General features: G+C 35.5%; 1 protein-coding gene across 1 annotated transcript in view; it reads left to right on the forward strand.

Moving 5' to 3' along the window:
* LOC141389291 (cation-independent mannose-6-phosphate receptor-like) overlaps positions 1–20,032 on the forward strand; it is a 140,857-nt gene that overhangs the window by 61,162 nt on the left and 59,663 nt on the right. The window contains exons 9-10 of the mRNA XM_073960628.1: positions 1,087–1,526; positions 2,139–2,255. Coding sequence (XP_073816729.1) covers positions 1,087–1,526; positions 2,139–2,255 — 557 coding nt within the window. The remainder of the gene's footprint in view (positions 1–1,086; positions 1,527–2,138; positions 2,256–20,032) is intronic.

A 20,032-nucleotide genomic window follows, 5' to 3' on the forward strand; every position in this document is an offset into this window, starting at 1 on the left:
GCTTCCAAAAAGGGTCACCATAGCCAGTGTTAGATTCGAAATTGTCAATATATGAAAGCTTCATTTCACACAGGTTGAGGGTATATCTCGGTCGGCAAAGCCGACTGATACTTTTTTACTTGTTAATATATGAGTTTTTATAAGAGTTTTATGAAAATCCAAGGAATATTTTTTTCAATTTTGGGGAAAAAATTAATTTTTTTGAAAAAAATTATTGAAAAAATTTGTTAAACTAAATTTTTTTATTTTTTGTCTTTTTATGGTTTGTTTATTTGGGTCTGACCTTTTTTAAATAGTTAGAACATATGCAAAACTTAAAAACACTCATATTTTGGTGCAAAATATGAAAAAACTCAAATTTTTAAAGTTGACCTTGAATTATTCTGAAATTATGAAAATATCTCTATCCGTTCAAAAGTTACAGAGTTTTGACCAGGAAAAAAACTATTCTGAACCACAGTGCGGCGTGTTAGCGTTCGAAGCCAAACTCATAACTTCCGAAGGCTGCGCTAAAAAAGCGTTTGTCGTGGAAAGTCATACAGGTTTAAATTACAAAGGAAAGCTTATTACTGCAAAAAACAATTTGCTTTTGAGAAATGAAAAGTTCGATGGTAGAGAAGCCACTCCACAGCCGATATGCCTGATGAGCTGCTACCAACAGCGAAGCATGTCACATAATGGTGGTTGAGTGGGTTCGAATCTTCGGCTTTCCTTTTTTAATGACATCATCGGTCATTAAGCTCGACTTTAACGAGAAATTAATTAAAATAATACTTAAATACTTAAAGATTTCAAAGGAATTTTAAGCGGTTCTCTTTGGTTTCAATTTTTAGCCTCGGCTATCCCTTGTCACTTTTGTTTTTTGCAACCCTTTCACATTTTCCCCAAGAGGGTCATCTTAAAGAGAAAGACTACCAGCACTTGCTATCGTTCCTCATGTTACTTCGGCGTCTAGACATTGTAATCAACTTTAATTATTACCTTTCTATGAGAATGGCATCCAACAACAACTACAACATCTATCAAACACCATCAAATACTCATTTGCAATTCCTTTTCAATTTTCTTGTCTGTTTTTCCAACCAGGTGCATGTCTGCAGGTCAATAATCAATCAACCAGTCTGGGTATAAGCAATGACCATTTGCGTATTAACCAAACGGGTACCCCCTATCTGCTCTATGAGAATGGTGCCATATGCCAAACGAAGTCAGGCAATACCAAATGGTCGACAAAAATAGAATTTGTCTGTGCCAATCGGACCGAAGGAAGCAATAGCAAGGATAAAGCATTTGGCCCTAAAATAATTGAAAATTCCAATTGTCTACTGCTAATCCATTATCAAACTGAATTGGCTTGTCGTGAACAGATAAGTTGTAAAACTAAAGTCTATGTTGAACACTCGGAAGATGGCACCGGTATGGATTTTATAGATTTAACACCATTGATTTCAACCACGGATAATTATGAAGCTGACATCGATTCGGCTTTAATAACACAAAAACAGCTGCTGACAAAATCGACAAAGGTAAATTTCGTTTCTTTTTTCAACACAATAACTTTGAATAATAACTTTGAATTTAATTTTATAGTTTCATGAGATTTTGCGCCTGTTTCACTATGTCGAAAGAAAATGTTTGCGAACGAAAAACACCTAAACTTTGGTTTTCTAGGCAATATTGACTTTGTGTTTGCTTTAAAACAACTACAAAATTTAAAAATCATACACAAGTTTTGTTTTTTTTTCTTTCGTTTTCATTTTCTTTCGACATAGTGAAACAGGCTGTTTGTCTATGACAAGAATTTTAAATCCCTTTAAAATAGTCTTATTATTTATTATATGTTTTGAAATCCTTTAACAACTCTAATGGTCTAACCAAAGACAATACTCGTCCAACTTTATCCGATTTATTATTTTATTCATCCATTAGTACCCTTTGCTTTAGTCTACCATATTCCTTTTATATGGGCTTTACATTCACTTTAACATTCATAATTTTGTTCTCTTTTATCTCTTTTGAAAATGTCGAATATGGCACATATCTTCGTTTCTTAAACGTGTGCGGAAATACACAAATCCTGGACCCACAACACACACCGAACGACCAACCACCATGCTTTTATATCACATCGACGACAGATCTTTCTAAATGTATGCCGACCATTAGTACCCAAATATGCTTTGGGCTGTCCAGGAGGTTCAGCTGCTTGTATGGCAAAAATTGATAAAGACACTGGTAAACCGGAAGAGGAACAGGTATGTAGACACTTTTTTGTTGCTGGGGTTTTTCAAATCCATTCATTTATTCTACACAAAAACCATGGTCATCATCATTGGGCACATAAAAACGCATTTGGTCCTTTACTTACATACATACATATGTACATACGTTGGCTTTCAGAAATGCCAATTTACATACATACGTAGTCAAAAGGTGCTACAGAAAAACAAGCGACGAACTTCAATCCTAAAAACCATAGACCAACATAATACCTTAAGCCGTTTATCAACACACGTGTGTTTGTCCACATATATATGTACGAGTACATTCGTGTGGTACACACATATTTGGTAAACTGTTTATGTGTTTGCTTTAAAGATTTGATTGAGGTTTTCGTTTACTTTTTATTTTGAGGGGGCAGCACCTTTTGGGCAGAATGTCAGGAATATCTAAGGCTCTGTTTAGTTTTTCTTTTTTTGGAGATTCCATTTGTAAATGGTTACTAGGAACCACAAAAACTTAACATGCTCTCTTCATGGACTATATAATAGGCCAATAGGAACAGCGGACAACACAGTACAAATGAAGCTACTCTTACGTGTAGCAGGCACGACATCAACATGAGAATAAAATCCTCTACGGCCACGTCGAACTCAGTCCCACCACACAAATGCGACCAACTGCAAAGATGTGAGTGGGTTACCTCCAATAAGTCTCAGCCCAGTAGGTTTTCTTATATAAGACCACAAGGTCTTCTATTAGAAGCCTAGAAGGTCTGCCTATAAAAAAAACTAAAAGGTTTTTTATAGGAGCCCAGAAGGACTTCTTATAGCAGCCCAGGCCTTAGAGATCTTCTTATAAAAGCCCAGAAGATCTTCTTATAGAAGCCCAGAGGGTCTTCTTATAGAAACCCAAGAGACCTTTTTATAGAAGCCCCGAAGTTCTTATAGAAACCCAGAAGGTCTTCTTATAGAAGCCCAGAAAGTCTTCTTGCATAAACCCATAATGTCCTTCTATAGAAGCCAGATGGTCTTACTAAAGAGACACAGAAGTTCTTCTCATAGAAACCCCGAAGTTCTTTTTATAGAAAACCATAAGGTTTTTTATATAAGCCAAAAAAATTTTCCTTTAGAAGCCCAGTAGGTCTTGTTATAAAAGCCCAGAAGGTCTTCTTATAGAAGACCAGAGGGTCTTCTTATAGAAGCGCAGTAGGTATTATAGAAACCTAGAGGAATTCTCATAGAAGCCTAGATGATTTTCGTATAGAAGCCCAGAAGGTCTTCTTATAGAATCCCTAATTTTTTCTTTTAGAAGCTTAGAAGGTCCTCTTATAGAAAACCAGAATGTCTTCTAATAGAACTTCAGAATGTCTTCTTATCGAAGTCAAGAAGATCTTCATATAGAAGTCCAAAAGGTCTTCTTATAGAAGTCTAGTAAGTCTACTTATAGAAGCCTGGAAGGTCTTCTTATGGAAGCCTGGAAGGTCTTCTTATGGAAACCTGGAAGGTCTTCTCATGGAAGCCTGGAAGGTCTATTTATAAAAGTCTAGAAAGTCTTTTTATAGAAGACCAGAATGTCCCCCTATAAGAGCCCAGATGGTTTACCTATAGAAGACCAGAAGATCTTCTTATAGAAGCCCCAATTTTTTCTTTTAGAAGCCTAGAAGGTCTTCTTGGAGAGCCCTGGAAGGTCCTCTTATAAAAAACCAGAAAGTCCTGTAGAACTTCAGAATATCTCCTTATAGAAGTCAAGAAAATCTTCTTATAGAAGTCCCGAAGGACTTCTTATTGAAGCCCAGAAGGTCTTCTTATTGAAGCCCAGGAGGTCTTCTAATAGAAGTCTTCTTATAGAAACAATTATAGTGTGAATAAAGTCCTCGGAGCACATACCCCATCTATCGCAGCTGAGGAGCGTCAGCTTCCACGACAAACCAGAGTAGTTTTGGTTCAACTTCGCTCGGGATATTACAGTCGCCTAAATTCTTTTTGGGTGGAAATCGATCGCGCCGTGCAAGACATCTGCCCAGTATGCGGCATGAGCCCACACGACACAAAGCACCTATTCAACTGCCCCGCCAAAACTACTCATCTCACTCCAGTGGATATGTGGCTACAACCCATCGAAGCAGCCACTTTCCTGGAACTGGAAATATACCCAGAGCCAGATTGAACAGAAGAATGAACATACAAACATAATAATAAACACTGTTACAACAACAACAACTTTTAGAAGTCCAGAAGGTTCTAATAGAAGCCTGGAAGGTCTTCTTATGGAAGCCCAGAATGTCTTCTTATAAAAGTCTAGAAAGTCTTCTTATAGACGACCTGAATGTCCTCTTATAAGAGCCCAGAAGGTCTTCTTATAGAAGTCTAGTAGGTCTACTTATAGAATCCCCAATTTTTTACTTTTAGAAGCCTAGAAGTTATTTTTAGAGAGGCCTGGAAGGTCCTCTTATAGAAAACCAAAAGATCTTCTTATAGAACTTCAGAATATCTTCTTATAGAAGTCAAGACGATCTTCTTATAGAAGTCCAGAAGGACTTCTTATAGAAGCCCAGAAGGTCTTATTATAGATGTCTAGTAAGTCTACTTATAGAAGCCCAGCAGGACTTCATATAGAAGCCCAGAATAACTTCTAATAGAATGGTCTTCTTATAGCATCACAGAAGGCGTTCTAATAGCACAAGAAGTCTTCTTACAGAATCCAATAATGTCCTCTTTTAGAAGCCTAGAAGGCTTTCTTATAAAAGCCCAGAACATCTTCTGTTAAAAGCACAGCAGGTCTTCTTATAGAAGCCCAGAAGGTCTGCTTTTAGAAAACCAGAGAATCTTGTTATATAAGCCAAGTAGGTCTTCTTAGATAATCCGAGAAGGTCTTCTTATTATGGAAGCCCAAAAGTACTTCATACAGAATTCCAGAAAGACTTCCTATAGAAGCCAAGCAGGCCTTCTTAAAGAAGGTCAGAAGTTCTTATAGAAACCCAGTAGGTCTTGATATAGAAGTAAAGAAGGTTTTTTCAAAGAAGTCCATAGTTTATTCTTGTAGAAGCCCAGAAGGTATTCATATAGAATCCCAAAATGTCTTATGGAAGCTGAGGAGAATTTCTTAAAGAAGAACAGAAGGTCACCTTATACAAGCCCTGAAGGTCCTCATATAGACGCTCAGAAGGTTTTCTCACGGAAGCACAGGCGGACTTCTTATAGAAGCCCAGGAGTACTTATTATAGAAACACAAAAGGACTGCAGCGTATTATGAAAACCGTTATTGCATGCAGTACAGATTTTCAACGTCACACCATCAATCCTGGCCCAATAGGAATTAAGGCGGCTGACACAAACGAAGGCATCTGTTGACCCTCTTTCGCCACGGAAGGTGGATTATGTCTAAGGGCGAATATCTCCCACCTCCGCAACTGCATCGGTATGAATACCACTCAAACCTACATGATATGCTTGTTAATCTAGAGGTTCTCTGTTATATCTTTGGACCTATGTCTTCAGATCGTCGTGATCTTTCCTGACATACCTCGGGATACCTATTCACAAGATGGTGACAACATTCTTTCAGAAGAATTCGGATAGATATAGTACGGCATCCCTTACATATCACCGACACCGACCATGTTCCAGAGTTTCTTTCTATAGGGGTACGGACCAGATGAATCCAGAGCGGGTATTCAGGGACATACCGATCCTAAAAGAAGTGTACAGGCGATCACAAATATGTAGATGCTAAGGGGACCTTCCTGGCTGACATACAACCGGTTGTTCTCGCCAGTGATTAAGCACCAAACTTATTGTGTAAAGGTAGCATTCCAGTAATTGTAGGACGATCTTAGATATTGGAACCACTATTGCCTTTAGGTGAGATTGTATCTCAAAAATGATACCATGATGCAATTAATAAGGTGAACGAGAAACTTCAACAACAAAGCTTTTTGGATTGAAAATGCTTTAAGCTGTCATAATTTTTGTCTACGTTTTCATAAGAACAATAAATTTGATAGTTTGTTAAATCAGCTGGCCTTATGGCTTCAGTTTATGTATTGCATCATGAATAATACATTTCCGATTAATATGCCGTGTTGTATTCCATGTTTGATGCATACTTTTAGCAGTTCCCAACATAACTATTATTTCCATTCACTGTGTATCGCAAAAGTTTTCCCTTAAATAACAACTTTACTCCCATCTATCACAACAAATATTTCGGTGTAGCAAATTTTATTTTTCTTGGCAAATAGTTTCAATTGGTTAGTGCGGATTTAAATTAAGACAGAAAAACACCAGCAATTCTTATTTATTGTTCATTTGTTATACGATATAAGTTAAGAAGATTGTTAACATTATTTATATGTATATAAAAATTAATGGTATTTTAGTTTTCTTAGGCAGACATTATTGATGTCACGGGAATATTAGTTAACCGCAACAGTAATAGGACCAGCATTGACAGCAAGGTTTGGTTTTTATGTCTATGACTTATTATGAAATATCATTTTTTTGGAAACCAGGCGCACTTTTATTTCTATGCCATATGGATTACATGACATGAAATTAATGGGCGGCAAACGATAAAACCCATTATAATGTCACGATAAGGTCAATATCAAGGCGGGAACATTTCTTGGGTTTCTTTGTACAATGGTCTAGTCAAATTGTGGGGTAAATAAGCGTTTACGCCTCCATACACCTTTCCAATAACATTAATATTAAATTATAAATTTAAGGCACCTAGAATAGACGAGAATCTGATACTAAGATATCCATTAGTTTTGTTCATTTGCCACATTGATTTTTTGATAGAAATTCTTTCAATAATTCCCATCAATTAATTCCAAGAAATGAAAATAGGGAGAAGCTCATTTCAATTGAGAGAAATTCTTTTATGGCAATGACGACCACAAACATTGCCGTAACAGAACTTTTCTCCATTGAAAGGTCCATTGAAATGTCGGATACTAGTACTAGCCAGCAGTGACTATTGTCAGCCAGAGCCAAAAACGGAAACACATGGTTACCGACATCGAGTCAAACCAAGAACAATTTCAAACGTAACCAATAAATACTGAATGGACTTTCGTACCAAAGAAACGAACAAAAACGACATGAAAACCCAAAATCAAGGTATGCTCGCTTGATTCATTTGCTGGGTAATGATGTAGACCCGCAGCAAATGAAGTAAGCTAGGAATTCAGTATGTATTATATGCTGCCAAAAATGTTAAAGGGGTTAGGTGTCATACAGCTTTGGGCAGATAGTGATGAGCACAAAAACTTGATTTTCGAAAGAAATTTAAGAGCACACATACCCCACGATAAATGTGGAGTATTTAAAAAATTTTAGCAGCAGCCATTCCCCACAATAAACGTGTATTTTTTAAAGATTTCTGGGAGCAACCATAGATTACAAAAACGTGGATTTTTTTTAAAGATTTTTGGAAGCACCCATAGACCACAATAAACTTGGATTTTTTAAAAATTTTTGAGAGCACCCATGGACCACAATAAACGTGGATTTTTTAAAAATTTTGTGTATCACCCATAGACCACAATAAACGTGGATTTTTTAAGATTTTTGGGAGCACCCTTAGACCACAATAAACGTGGATTTTTTTAAGATTTTTGGGAGCCCCCATATACCACAATAATCGTGGATTTTTTAAAGATTTTTGGAATTTTTAAAGATTTTTTGGGAGCACCCATAGACCACAAGAAACGTGGATTTTTTAAAGATTTTTGGGAGCACCCATGGACCACAATAAACGTGGATTTTTTAAAGATTTTTGGGAGCACCCATGGACCACAATAAACGTGGATTTTTTAAAGATTTTTGGGAACACCCATGGACCACAATAAACGTGGATTTTTTAAAGTTTTTTTGGGAGCACACATGGACCACAATAAACGTGGATTTTTTAAAGATTTTTGGGAGCACCCATGGACCACAATAAACGTGAATTTTTTAAAGATTTTTGGGAGCACCCATGGACCACAATAAACGTGGATTTTTTAAAGATTTTTGGGAGCACCCATAGACCACAATAAACGTGGATTTTTTAAAGATTTTTGGGAGCACCCATAGACCACAATAAACGTGGATTTTTTAAAGATTTGTGGGAGCACCCATGGACCACAATAAACGTGGATTTTTTAAAGATTTTTGGGAGCACCCATGGACCACAATAAACGTGGATTTTTTAAAGATTTTTGGGAGCACCCATGGACCACAATAAACGTGGATTTTTTAAAGATTTTTGGGAGCACCCATGGACCACAATAAACGTGGATTTTTTAAAGATTTTTGGGAGCACCCATGGACCACAATAAACGTGGATTTTTTAAAGATTTTTGGGAGCACCCATGGACCACAATAAACGTGGATTTTTTAAAGATTTTTGGGAGCACCCATGGACCACAATAAACGTGGATTTTTTAAAGATTTTTGGGAGCACCCATGGACCACAATAAACGTGGATTTTTTAAAGATTTTTGGGAGCACCCATGGACCACAATAAACGTGGATTTTTTAAAGATTTTTGGGAGCACCCATGGACCACAATAAACGTGGATTTTTTAAAGATTTTTGGGAGCACCCATGGACCACAATAAACGTGGATTTTTTAAAGATTTTTGGGAGCACCCATGGACCACAATAAACGTGGATTTTTTAAAGATTTTTGGGAGCACCCATGGACCACAATAAACGTGGATTTTTTAAAGATTTTTGGGAGCACCCATGGACCACAATAAACGTGGATTTTTTAAAGATTTTTGGGAGCACCCATGGACCACAATAAACGTGGATTTTTTAAAGATTTTTGGGAGCACCCATGGACCACAATAAACGTGGATTTTTTAAAGATTTTTGGGAGCACCCATGGACCACAATAAACGTGGATTTTTTAAAGATTTTTGGGAGCACCCATGGACCACAATAAACGTGGATTTTTTAAAGATTTTTGGGAGCACCCATGGACCACAATAAACGTGGATTTTTTAAAGATTTTTGGGAGCACCCATGGACCACAATAAACGTGGATTTTTTAAAGATTTTTGGGAGCACCCATGGACCACAATAAACGTGGATTTTTTAAAGATTTTTGGGAGCACCCATGGACCACAATAAACGTGGATTTTTTAAAGATTTTTGGGAGCACCCATGGACCACAATAAACGTGGATTTTTTAAAGATTTTTGGGAGCACCCATGGACCACAATAAACGTGGATTTTTTAAAGATTTTTGGGAGCACCCATGGACCACAATAAACGTGGATTTTTTAAAGATTTTTGGGAGCACCCATGGACCACAATAAACGTGGATTTTTTAAAGATTTTTGGGAGCACCCATGGACCACAATAAACGTGGATTTTTTAAAGATTTTTGGGAGCACCCATGGACCACAATAAACGTGGATTTTTTAAAGATTTTTGGGAGCACCCATGGACCACAATAAACGTGGATTTTTTAAAGATTTTTGGGAGCACCCATGGACCACAATAAACGTGGATTTTTTAAAGATTTTTGGGAGCACCCATGGACCACAATAAACGTGGATTTTTTAAAGATTTTTGGGAGCACCCATGGACCACAATAAACGTGGATTTTTTAAAGATTTTTGGGAGCACCCATGGACCACAATAAACGTGGATTTTTTAAAGATTTTTGGGAGCACCCATGGACCACAATAAACGTGGATTTTTTAAAGATTTTTGGGAGCACCCATGGACCACAATAAACGTGGATTTTTTAAAGATTTTTGGGAGCACCCATGGACCACAATAAACGTGGATTTTTTAAAGATTTTTGGGAGCACCCATGGACCACAATAAACGTGGATTTTTTAAAGATTTTTGGGAGCACCCATGGACCACAATAAACGTGGATTTTTTAAAGATTTTTGGGAGCACCCATGGACCACAATAAACGTGGATTTTTTAAAGATTTTTGGGAGCACCCATGGACCACAATAAACGTGGATTTTTTAAAGATTTTTGGGAGCACCCATGGACCACAATAAACGTGGATTTTTTAAAGATTTTTGGGAGCACCCATGGACCACAATAAACGTGGATTTTTTAAAGATTTTTGGGAGCACCCATGGACCACAATAAACGTGGATTTTTTAAAGATTTTTGGGAGCACCCATGGACCACAATAAACGTGGATTTTTTAAAGATTTTTGGGAGCACCCATGGACCACAATAAACGTGGATTTTTTAAAGATTTTTGGGAGCACCCATGGACCACAATAAACGTGGATTTTTTAAAGATTTTTGGGAGCACCCATGGACCACAATAAACGTGGATTTTTTAAAGATTTTTGGGAGCACCCATGGACCACAATAAACGTGGATTTTTTAAAGATTTTTGGGAGCACCCATGGACCACAATAAACGTGGATTTTTTAAAGATTTTTGGGAGCACCCATGGACCACAATAAACGTGGATTTTTTAAAGATTTTTGGGAGCACCCATGGACCACAATAAACGTGGATTTTTTAAAGATTTTTGGGAGCACCCATGGACCACAATAAACGTGGATTTTTTAAAGATTTTTGGGAGCACCCATGGACCACAATAAACGTGGATTTTTTAAAGATTTTTGGGAGCACCCATGGACCACAATAAACGTGGATTTTTTAAAGATTTTTGGGAGCACCCATGGACCACAATAAACGTGGATTTTTTAAAGATTTTTGGGAGCACCCATGGACCACAATAAACGTGGATTTTTTAAAGATTTTTGGGAGCACCCATGGACCACAATAAACGTGGATTTTTTAAAGATTTTTGGGAGCACCCATGGACCACAATAAACGTGGATTTTTTAAAGATTTTTGGGAGCACCCATGGACCACAATAAACGTGGATTTTTTAAAGATTTTTGGGAGCACCCATGGACCACAATAAACGTGGATTTTTTAAAGATTTTTGGGAGCACCCATGGACCACAATAAACGTGGATTTTTTAAAGATTTTTGGGAGCACCCATGGACCACAATAAACGTGGATTTTTTAAAGATTTTTGGGAGCACCCATGGACCACAATAAACGTGGATTTTTTAAAGATTTTTGGGAGCACCCATGGACCACAATAAACGTGGATTTTTTAAAGATTTTTGGGAGCACCCATGGACCACAATAAACGTGGATTTTTTAAAGATTTTTGGGAGCACCCATGGACCACAATAAACGTGGATTTTTTAAAGATTTTTGGGAGCACCCATGGACCACAATAAACGTGGATTTTTTAAAGATTTTTGGGAGCACCCATGGACCACAATAAACGTGGATTTTTTTAAAGATTGTTGGGAGCACCCATGGACCACAATAAACGTGGATTTTTTAAAGATTGTTGGGAGCACCCATGGACCACAATAAACGTGGATTTTTTAAAGATTTTTGGGAGCACCCATGGACCACAATAAACGTGGATTTTTTAAAGATTTTTGGGAGCACCCATGGACCACAATAAACGTGGATTTTTTAAAGATTTTTGGGAGCACCCATGGACCAAAATAAACGTGGATTTTTTAAAGATTGTTGGGAGCACCCATGGACCACAATAAACGTGGATTTTTTAAAGATTTTTGGGAGCAACCTAGACCACAATTTTTTAAAGATTTTTGGGAGTATCCTAGACCTTAATAAACGTGGATTTTTTAAAGATTTTTGGGAGCACCCATATACCACAATAAACGTGAATTTTTTAAAGATTTTTGGGAGCATCCACAGACTACAATAAACGTGAATTTTTTAAAGATTTTTGGGAGCATCCACAGACCACAATGAACGCGGATTTTTTAAAGATTTTTGGAAGCAACCTAGACCACAATTTTTTAAAGATTTTTGGGAGTATCCTAGACCACAATAAACGTGGATTTTTTAAAGATTTTTGGGAGCACCCAAAATAAACGTGGATTTTTTAAAGATTTTTGGAAGCATCCACAGATTTTTAAAAGTTTTTGGGATCATCCATAGACCACAATAAACGTGGATTTTTTAAAGATTTTTGAGAGCACCCAAAATAAACGTGGATTTTTTAAAGATTTTTGAGAGCACCCAAAATAAACGTGGATTTTTTAAAGATTTTTGGAAGCGTCCACAGATTTTTAAAAGTTTTTGGGATCATCCATAGACCACAATAAACGTGGATTTTTTAAAGATTTTTGAGAGCACCCATAGACCACAATACAGTGGATTTTTTAACGATTTTTGGGAGCACCCATAGACCACAATATAGCAAATTTTTTAACGATTTTTGGGAGCACCCATAGACCGCAATATAGTGGAATTTTTAAAGATTTTTGGAAGCAACCATACACCACAAAGAATGGAAACAATTTTCGTTATCCATTAATTCTTTCTATAGTTAACGGATATCATGTTGCCACTTGTCGAATGGTAACGTTTTTATTCCTGTAAAAGGATGAATTTGCAATTCAATTGTTGGCTGCTTTCCTCCTTTGTTGCTAAATTTCCTGTTTCCCGTTACTCATCCGTTTCATTTCGAACAAAAAGGATGGTAACAACAATGCAACTACAGTCAGAGTCCTTTGGACGGATGCTTTGTTTAATCTGAACTTCCAAAAAATCATCAATTAAGAGTTTCAAATACATGGACAAATTACAGCACTACACTTTTAATTTTTGGACGTAAGTGTTTTATTTGTTGCTGCAACTATCTTTTCTTTTGGTCCAAAAAACCACAAACGGATATCATGTTAATCCTGAACAAATAGTTCTTGTCTCTAACACTTGAGATATTTAATGTCCCTCTAATGGGATTGCAAATAATTTTACTCTGGCCACAGCCATAATCCTTTAGCAAGCCTTAAATGTGATTAAATCGTAAAAATAAATTGAAAGAAGAATAAAAAGCTTTCAGCGAGTTGGGCAAAGAACAAGGGAGACCGGAGCAAAATTTTCAAATTTTAAATCAGCTTCAAATTGGGTTGTGCAATGTTTGTTGTTGTTAGCCCAACAATGAATGTGACATTAGGTTGGGTTGGTCAAGGGGTGTTGGTTTTGGTTGCCAAATCCAAAATTTCTAAGGCATCACATATCAACATCCCTGTGAAAGAGGGGTAGAGAGTTTGCCACGTAAAGCAGCTACGAATACAGCTAACTGACCTTAATGATCTATAATGGAAAACTTTAAAACCCCATGATAATGATAATAATTTGTTATCGGGATTTTCCAACACAGCAGTATAACCAAACAAGTTTGTCAAAGTATGATACAGACAAAAAAAGAAACAATTCTAAACTTGTATTACACTATGCAACATTTTTCAGCCAATCGCGTGCAAACAACTTCTATCCAGAATTTTATGAAAGTAGAGGACCAGTAAGTAAAAACCATATTTGGGTTTTGTTATCTTAGATCGGGTTCGGTTTTTATGGCCTCATCTAAACATGGTAAAAGATCGAATTTTTAAAACAAATCGGGGCTGTATCTCTGAAACCAGTACGAATCTTGCTTTGGTATCTGCAGCAAACTTGTAGATAAGAGCAAGAAGAAAATATTTGGAGGAATAGTGAACTCGAAAAACTGCATTTATTGCCTCAAAATTTATAATATATCTAAAAATTCTTTAATTTGTGTATATTTCGCAGCGTATCTCCCAAAATGTTAAATTCTTCTTAATGTTACCTTTTGGGAAAATATTCTCTGGAATGTAATACACAACTCTTCAGAACATTATATTGTTGTAAAATGCTTCTATCGCCTTGTTTATAGCAATTTTTTCAACAACAATTTGTTTAATATTTCAATAATTCATAGAAATCCCCAACATGAGAATAGACAGACAGCCTGTGTGAACATTGTTTGAAATAAGTTTTGTAAAAGGTATGTTATGAAATACCCCTTAAACAACGTGAAATAACAATTTTAGAGTTTCAGAATGTTCTGAAGAATTGATGGTCACATTATTTAGACAATTTTTAGAATGGTTACTTGTTTCAACTTCCAACAGTTTAGTTGTTACTGACCAGAATTTCAGAAATTATATAAACTTTTCCATATTTTAACGAGTTTGATGCGCTAGATGCAGCTTTTCCTAGTTCATCTGTTTGACACATAAGTTCTACTACTTTAGGACTACAATATTGCTGAAGACTGCAAAGCAAAATTCTTATTAGTTTCGGAGATAAAGGTCCGATCACTGGAAAAAAAGGCTCATTTTAGGTCGGTTTAGATGAGGCTATAAAATCTAAACCCGATCTAAGAACACAAAACCCAATTAAGGTTTTTGTAGTCTCACTATGTACTTTCAGAAAATGCCCATTAGAAGTTGTTTGCATTTTCAGTGTTGCACAGTGTTATAGTATTCTAGTCTATATTTAATACATGCTGCAACGGTTTTTGTTTGAACTTTTTTTAGAGATTAATTTAATAGTATTTTTTAATATATTGAAGTGTTTTATGATCTAATTTAACTGCAACGTTTTTAAAGAAGATTCTTGTTTTTTTATAGCAAATATAATATTTTTGCTTCTTTTTCTTTAGATATGCAGTATTTTAGGACCATCCATTGACCACAATAAACGTGGATTTTTTAATGATTTTAGGACCATCCATTGACAACAATAAACGTGGATTTTTTAATGATTTTAGGACCATCCATTGACAACAATAAACGTGGATTATTTAAAGATTTATGGGATCATCCATTGGCCACAATAAACGTGGATTTTTTAATGATTTTTAGGACCATTCCTTGACAACAATAAACGTGGACTTTTTAAAGATCTTTAGGACCATCCCTTGACAACAATAAACGTGGTCTTTTTAAAGATTTTTAGGGCCATGCATTGACCACAACAAACTTAGATTTTTAAGGATTTTTAGGACCATCCATTGACCATAATAAACGTGGATTTTTTAATAATTTTTAGGACTATCCATTGCCCAAAATAAACGTGGATTTTTTAATGATTTTTAGGACCATCCATTGATTTTTATAACCACCTATTGACCACAATAAACGTGTATTTTTTAATGATTTTAGGACCATCCATTGACCACAATAAACGTCAATTTTTTAATGATTTTTATAACCACCCATTGACCACAATAAACGTGAATTTTTTAATTATTTTAGGACCATCAATTGGCCACAATAAAAGTTGATTTTTAAAGATTTTAGGACCATCCATAGACCACAATAAACGTGGATTTTTAAAGATTTTAGGACCATCCATAGACCACAATAAACGTGGATTTTTAAAGATTTTAGGACCATCCATAGACCACAATAAACGTGGATTTTTAAAGATTTTAGGACCATCCATAGACCACAATAAACGTGGATTTTTAAAGATTTTAGGACCATCCATAGACCACAATAAACGTGGATTTTTAATGATGTGTAGGACCATTGACCACAATAAACGTGGATTTTTTTTTAATGATTTTTAGGACCATTCATTGACAACAATAAACGTCGATTATTTAAAGATTTTTAGGATCGTCCATTGGCCACAATAAATGTGGATTTTTTAATGATTTTTATTAGCATACTTTGACAACAATAAATGTGGATTTTTTAATGATTTTTATTAGCATACCTTGACAACAATAAACGTGGATATTTTGAAGATTTTTAGGGCCATGCATTGACCACAACAAACTTACATTTATTAATGATTTTTAGGACCATCCATTGACCACAATAAACGTGAATTTTTTTATGATTTTTAGGACCATCCATTAGCCACAACAAACGTGGATTTTGAATGATGTTTAGGACCATCCACTGAACACAATAAACGAGGATTTTTTAGTGATTTTTAGGACCATCCATTGATCACAATAAACGTGGATTTTTTAGTGATTTTTAGGACCATCCAATAACCGCTATAAACGTGGATTTTTTAATGATTTTTGGGACCATCCATTGACAACAATAAACATGATTTTTTTACTTATTTTTAGGACCATCCATTGATCACAATAAACGTAGATTTTTTAATGATTTTTAGGATCATCCATTGACCACTATAAACGTAGATTTTTTAGTGATTTTTAGGACCATCCATTGACCGCAATAAACGTGGATTTTTTAATGATTTTTGGGACCATCCATTGACAACAATAAACGTTGATTATTGAAAGATTTTTAGGATCGTCCATTGGCCACAATAAACGTGGATTTTTAGTGATTTTAGTGCCATCCATTGACCATAACAAACGTGGATTTTTTAATAATTTTTAGGACCATACATCGCAGACCACAATAAACGTGGATTTTGTTTTTAATGATTTTAGGACCATATATTATAGACCACAATAACGTGGATTTTTTAATAATTATAGGATCATATATTATAGACCACAATAACGTGGATTTTTTAATGATTTTGGGACCATATATCATAGACCACAATAACGTGGATTTTTTAATGATTTTGGGACCATATATCATAGACCACAATAATGATTTTGGAAGTATTTATGCACCCTTTGATTACATGTAATGTAATTAATACCTCGCAATATTGATCACTTTCATTGGTCGAATCTTTCTTAACAAAATTTTTTATTTTTTTAAGAAATATGTTTGTATTTGAAGTCAAAATGGTCCATATGTCATACATACATACATACATACTTACTTATATTGACGCAACATCCCCAAAGGAACAAGGGAGACGTCGCAATCATATAAATAAATTCCGCGGAAAACTAGAGCCCAGGGGAAGTGGTGTAGGGTATCACATGTTCGGCACCGTCCGACTATAGCCATATTTTACTTGTTTTTTTTTTTGTATGGTTAGAGACGACAAAATAAACATTTGTCGTAAAAATAAAGTAATTTCATCTAAAAATAAAATTTGTAATCTAAAAATAAAATCATTTTCAAGATACAATCGATACGCAAAATTTATTTGCATTTTATTTCTATTTAATTTCATTCGAGCCCAGTAGATGTTTTGAAAAAAAGTTTCTCACAAATGATGAAAGATAAACTTAAATCTAAGGTATCAAACTTAATGATGTTGTTTCTGAAATCGCAGCAAATAAACCCAAAATACATTCAATTATAGATTTTTATGGGATATGAAAGATATACTGAATTTTCGCTTTTTGAACAGATTTTAAATGTCCTTAAGAAAGATCTACTTTACTTGTAAAAATCGTAATCACATAAAACCAAGAGTTAAATATACAACACATATTGAAAATCTAGTGTCTTTGGTTTAGGGACACTTTATGTCACTTACGGTTTGCTCTTACTTTTTCTTTTTTTTTTTATCTTCTGGCTTTAACAATGAACCTCTTCTTGCTACATATTTTGATTGCATCATGCAACCACTTACAAACACCAATAATTTTTGATTACGAATCCCATACATTCAAATATAAATTTCATGACTTTAATACCATCCCATAGTCAAACCAAAAGAATCAATGATTTTTGCGTATATTTTTCCCTCCCTGTTGTCTTGCTGGGGTCAGAATTGTGTCCCATTATCACTGCAAAAAAAAATAGAAACAATAAAATATTCGTTGCCGCATTTACACTCTTATATGCTGCGCTTAGCAGGGTTGTGATCTTTTAAAATTGTATTCACATTGATTGCAATTCGATGGCATCCCAAAGAAGAAAAGTCAAATACGTGTCGTTTAGGGAATTTATTTATTTCTTCTTCTTCATCTGCTGTTCATCTATTCAATACAAAACTATATTTTTTGTTTGGCTGCACCATTCCACAAATTCAAAACTGACTTCCGTTTTATTTCTGTCATTCAACATTGGAATTTCCACAGAATAAACATTTCGCCAGCAGCAGTGATAACGATGATGGCACGTTCACGCTTCAAATACCTAAAATGAGAGTGAAAAGAAAAAAAGAATATGGAAATATATTAACATTCAAATGCTTCCCATAAGAGATAACTACGAAAAAGTTACTTCTTTGTATTTTTGTATTTTGCAGCGAAACATTTCTTATCATCCGCATCAATTCATAACGTAAGTGTTGACTAACTAGGACACTTCAAAAGTTATGTTCGGTGTGGTTTATTAGTCTAAGCCGAAGGTAATATTTTTGGAATCAAAATTAGCTCATACATGACAAGTGGATTTGTCGAAAGCTAAATACCCTCGCTATTTTTGTTGAGCAGGATTGCCAGATTTATTGCCCGGTGTCATCAATCCTTGCCCTTGTCATCAGTGACCCAAGAGAAACGACAAGGTGATTTGTCAGACCAGGTGACACCATGGTTATATCTGGCGAACTGTGACATTCTCCGCTAAGTTTCGTAGAGGTGTTTTCATTGACCGTACAAAATATAGAGCTATCAATCTGCTCAGCCAGCGCTATACCCATCTGGTAATTGCCGAGGACCAACTACCACAACTCATGAGCATTAAAGTCCCCCATGACCAGACGGTTTTGAACTTTAACAAGTAAGAACGGCGTTAAGTTCGGCCAGGCCGAACTTGTTATTCCCTCCACCACGAGCTGTATGGAAGTAAAATGGAACAATTAGTTTTCTTTCCCAGCAAAAATTTGGTAAGCACATGTCATTACTTCTTGCATTACCGGGTAATGAGTGCTCATTACACTCTGCATTATCAGGCAGTATATATATAACAGTTTACACATAACTAGTTACTTCCTTACTTAATACTTACTTACTGAGTATGGTGGCACAGAGCTAGTGTGTCCGACTACAAATTCTAGAGTTGTGTGTTCAAAGCTCAGCGTCGGCATGGTCGTTTTTGTTTACAAAATTAAAAAAACATGTTGATGTACATGGATGAGTTAAACCAACCCTTGTTGTTCGTGCGAGTGGCCTAGTGTGTAGTGTGTTTGGCTACAAATCAGAAGTTCGTGTGTTCAAAACTAGCAGGTATCGAATGAAAAGAAAAAAAAAAAAACAAAAAATGTGTAGTGTTGAATTTGAATATAATTTCACCTCAATTTTTTCTAAAAATAGAACTATGCTTTTTATCTTCTTTTCGACTGCCGGTATGTGGTTAAGAATGTTCTTAAAAAACATTTAAGGAATTACTTCCTTCCTATGACATCCCCATGTAAATATAATGACTTTTACGGTATATTTGTAAGTAGTTACTACTGCCAAATTTTACTGAATAAAGTCATTACTTAGTAATGACTTTTTTGCTGGGTTAGTTTACGAAGAAGACTAAATATCATATTTTAGCAATTTCGGTAAAACAATGTGGCTAACCTCCAAAATACCGAAATTCGGGAGGTACCGTTCCATGGGAGCTATATCAAAACATCGATCTATACCTGCACATTTCTAGCGGAAATTTGTTAGACTCAAAGAAGACTAAATACCAAGTTTCCTATATTTCGGTAAGATAATGTGGCTAAAACCTTCAAAACCTATACTGAGAATTCTCTTCTGGAATATTTTATAACCCCATGGAAAACTAAATAACGAATTTCATTCATTCGGTGCGATATTGATATATCAACATTCAGAATTACGAAAACCGGGAGGTACCGTTCTATAGGGCCTATATCGAAGCGTGGTCCTATACCGACGAATTTCATCCATTTCGGTGGGTTGTTGTGCCCACAACCTTCAAAATACCGAAAATCGGAAAATTTCTGGGGAAAATTTTATACCATCAACGAAGACTAAATGCCAAATTTCAGCTATTTCGGTGGAATATTGAGGCCACAACCTTCAAAATACCGAAAATCGGGAGGTACCGTTCTATTGGGCGTGGACATATACCGACAAATTGTATATGGAAAGTTTTATAGCCCCAACGAAGATTAAATACCAAATTTCAGCCATTTCGATGGATTATTGTGG

This window comes from Musca autumnalis, unplaced genomic scaffold (assembly GCF_047663935.1).
Source record: "Musca autumnalis isolate F117 unplaced genomic scaffold, ASM4766393v1 scaffold_1, whole genome shotgun sequence".
Taxonomy (NCBI): Eukaryota; Metazoa; Arthropoda; class Insecta; order Diptera; family Muscidae; genus Musca; species Musca autumnalis.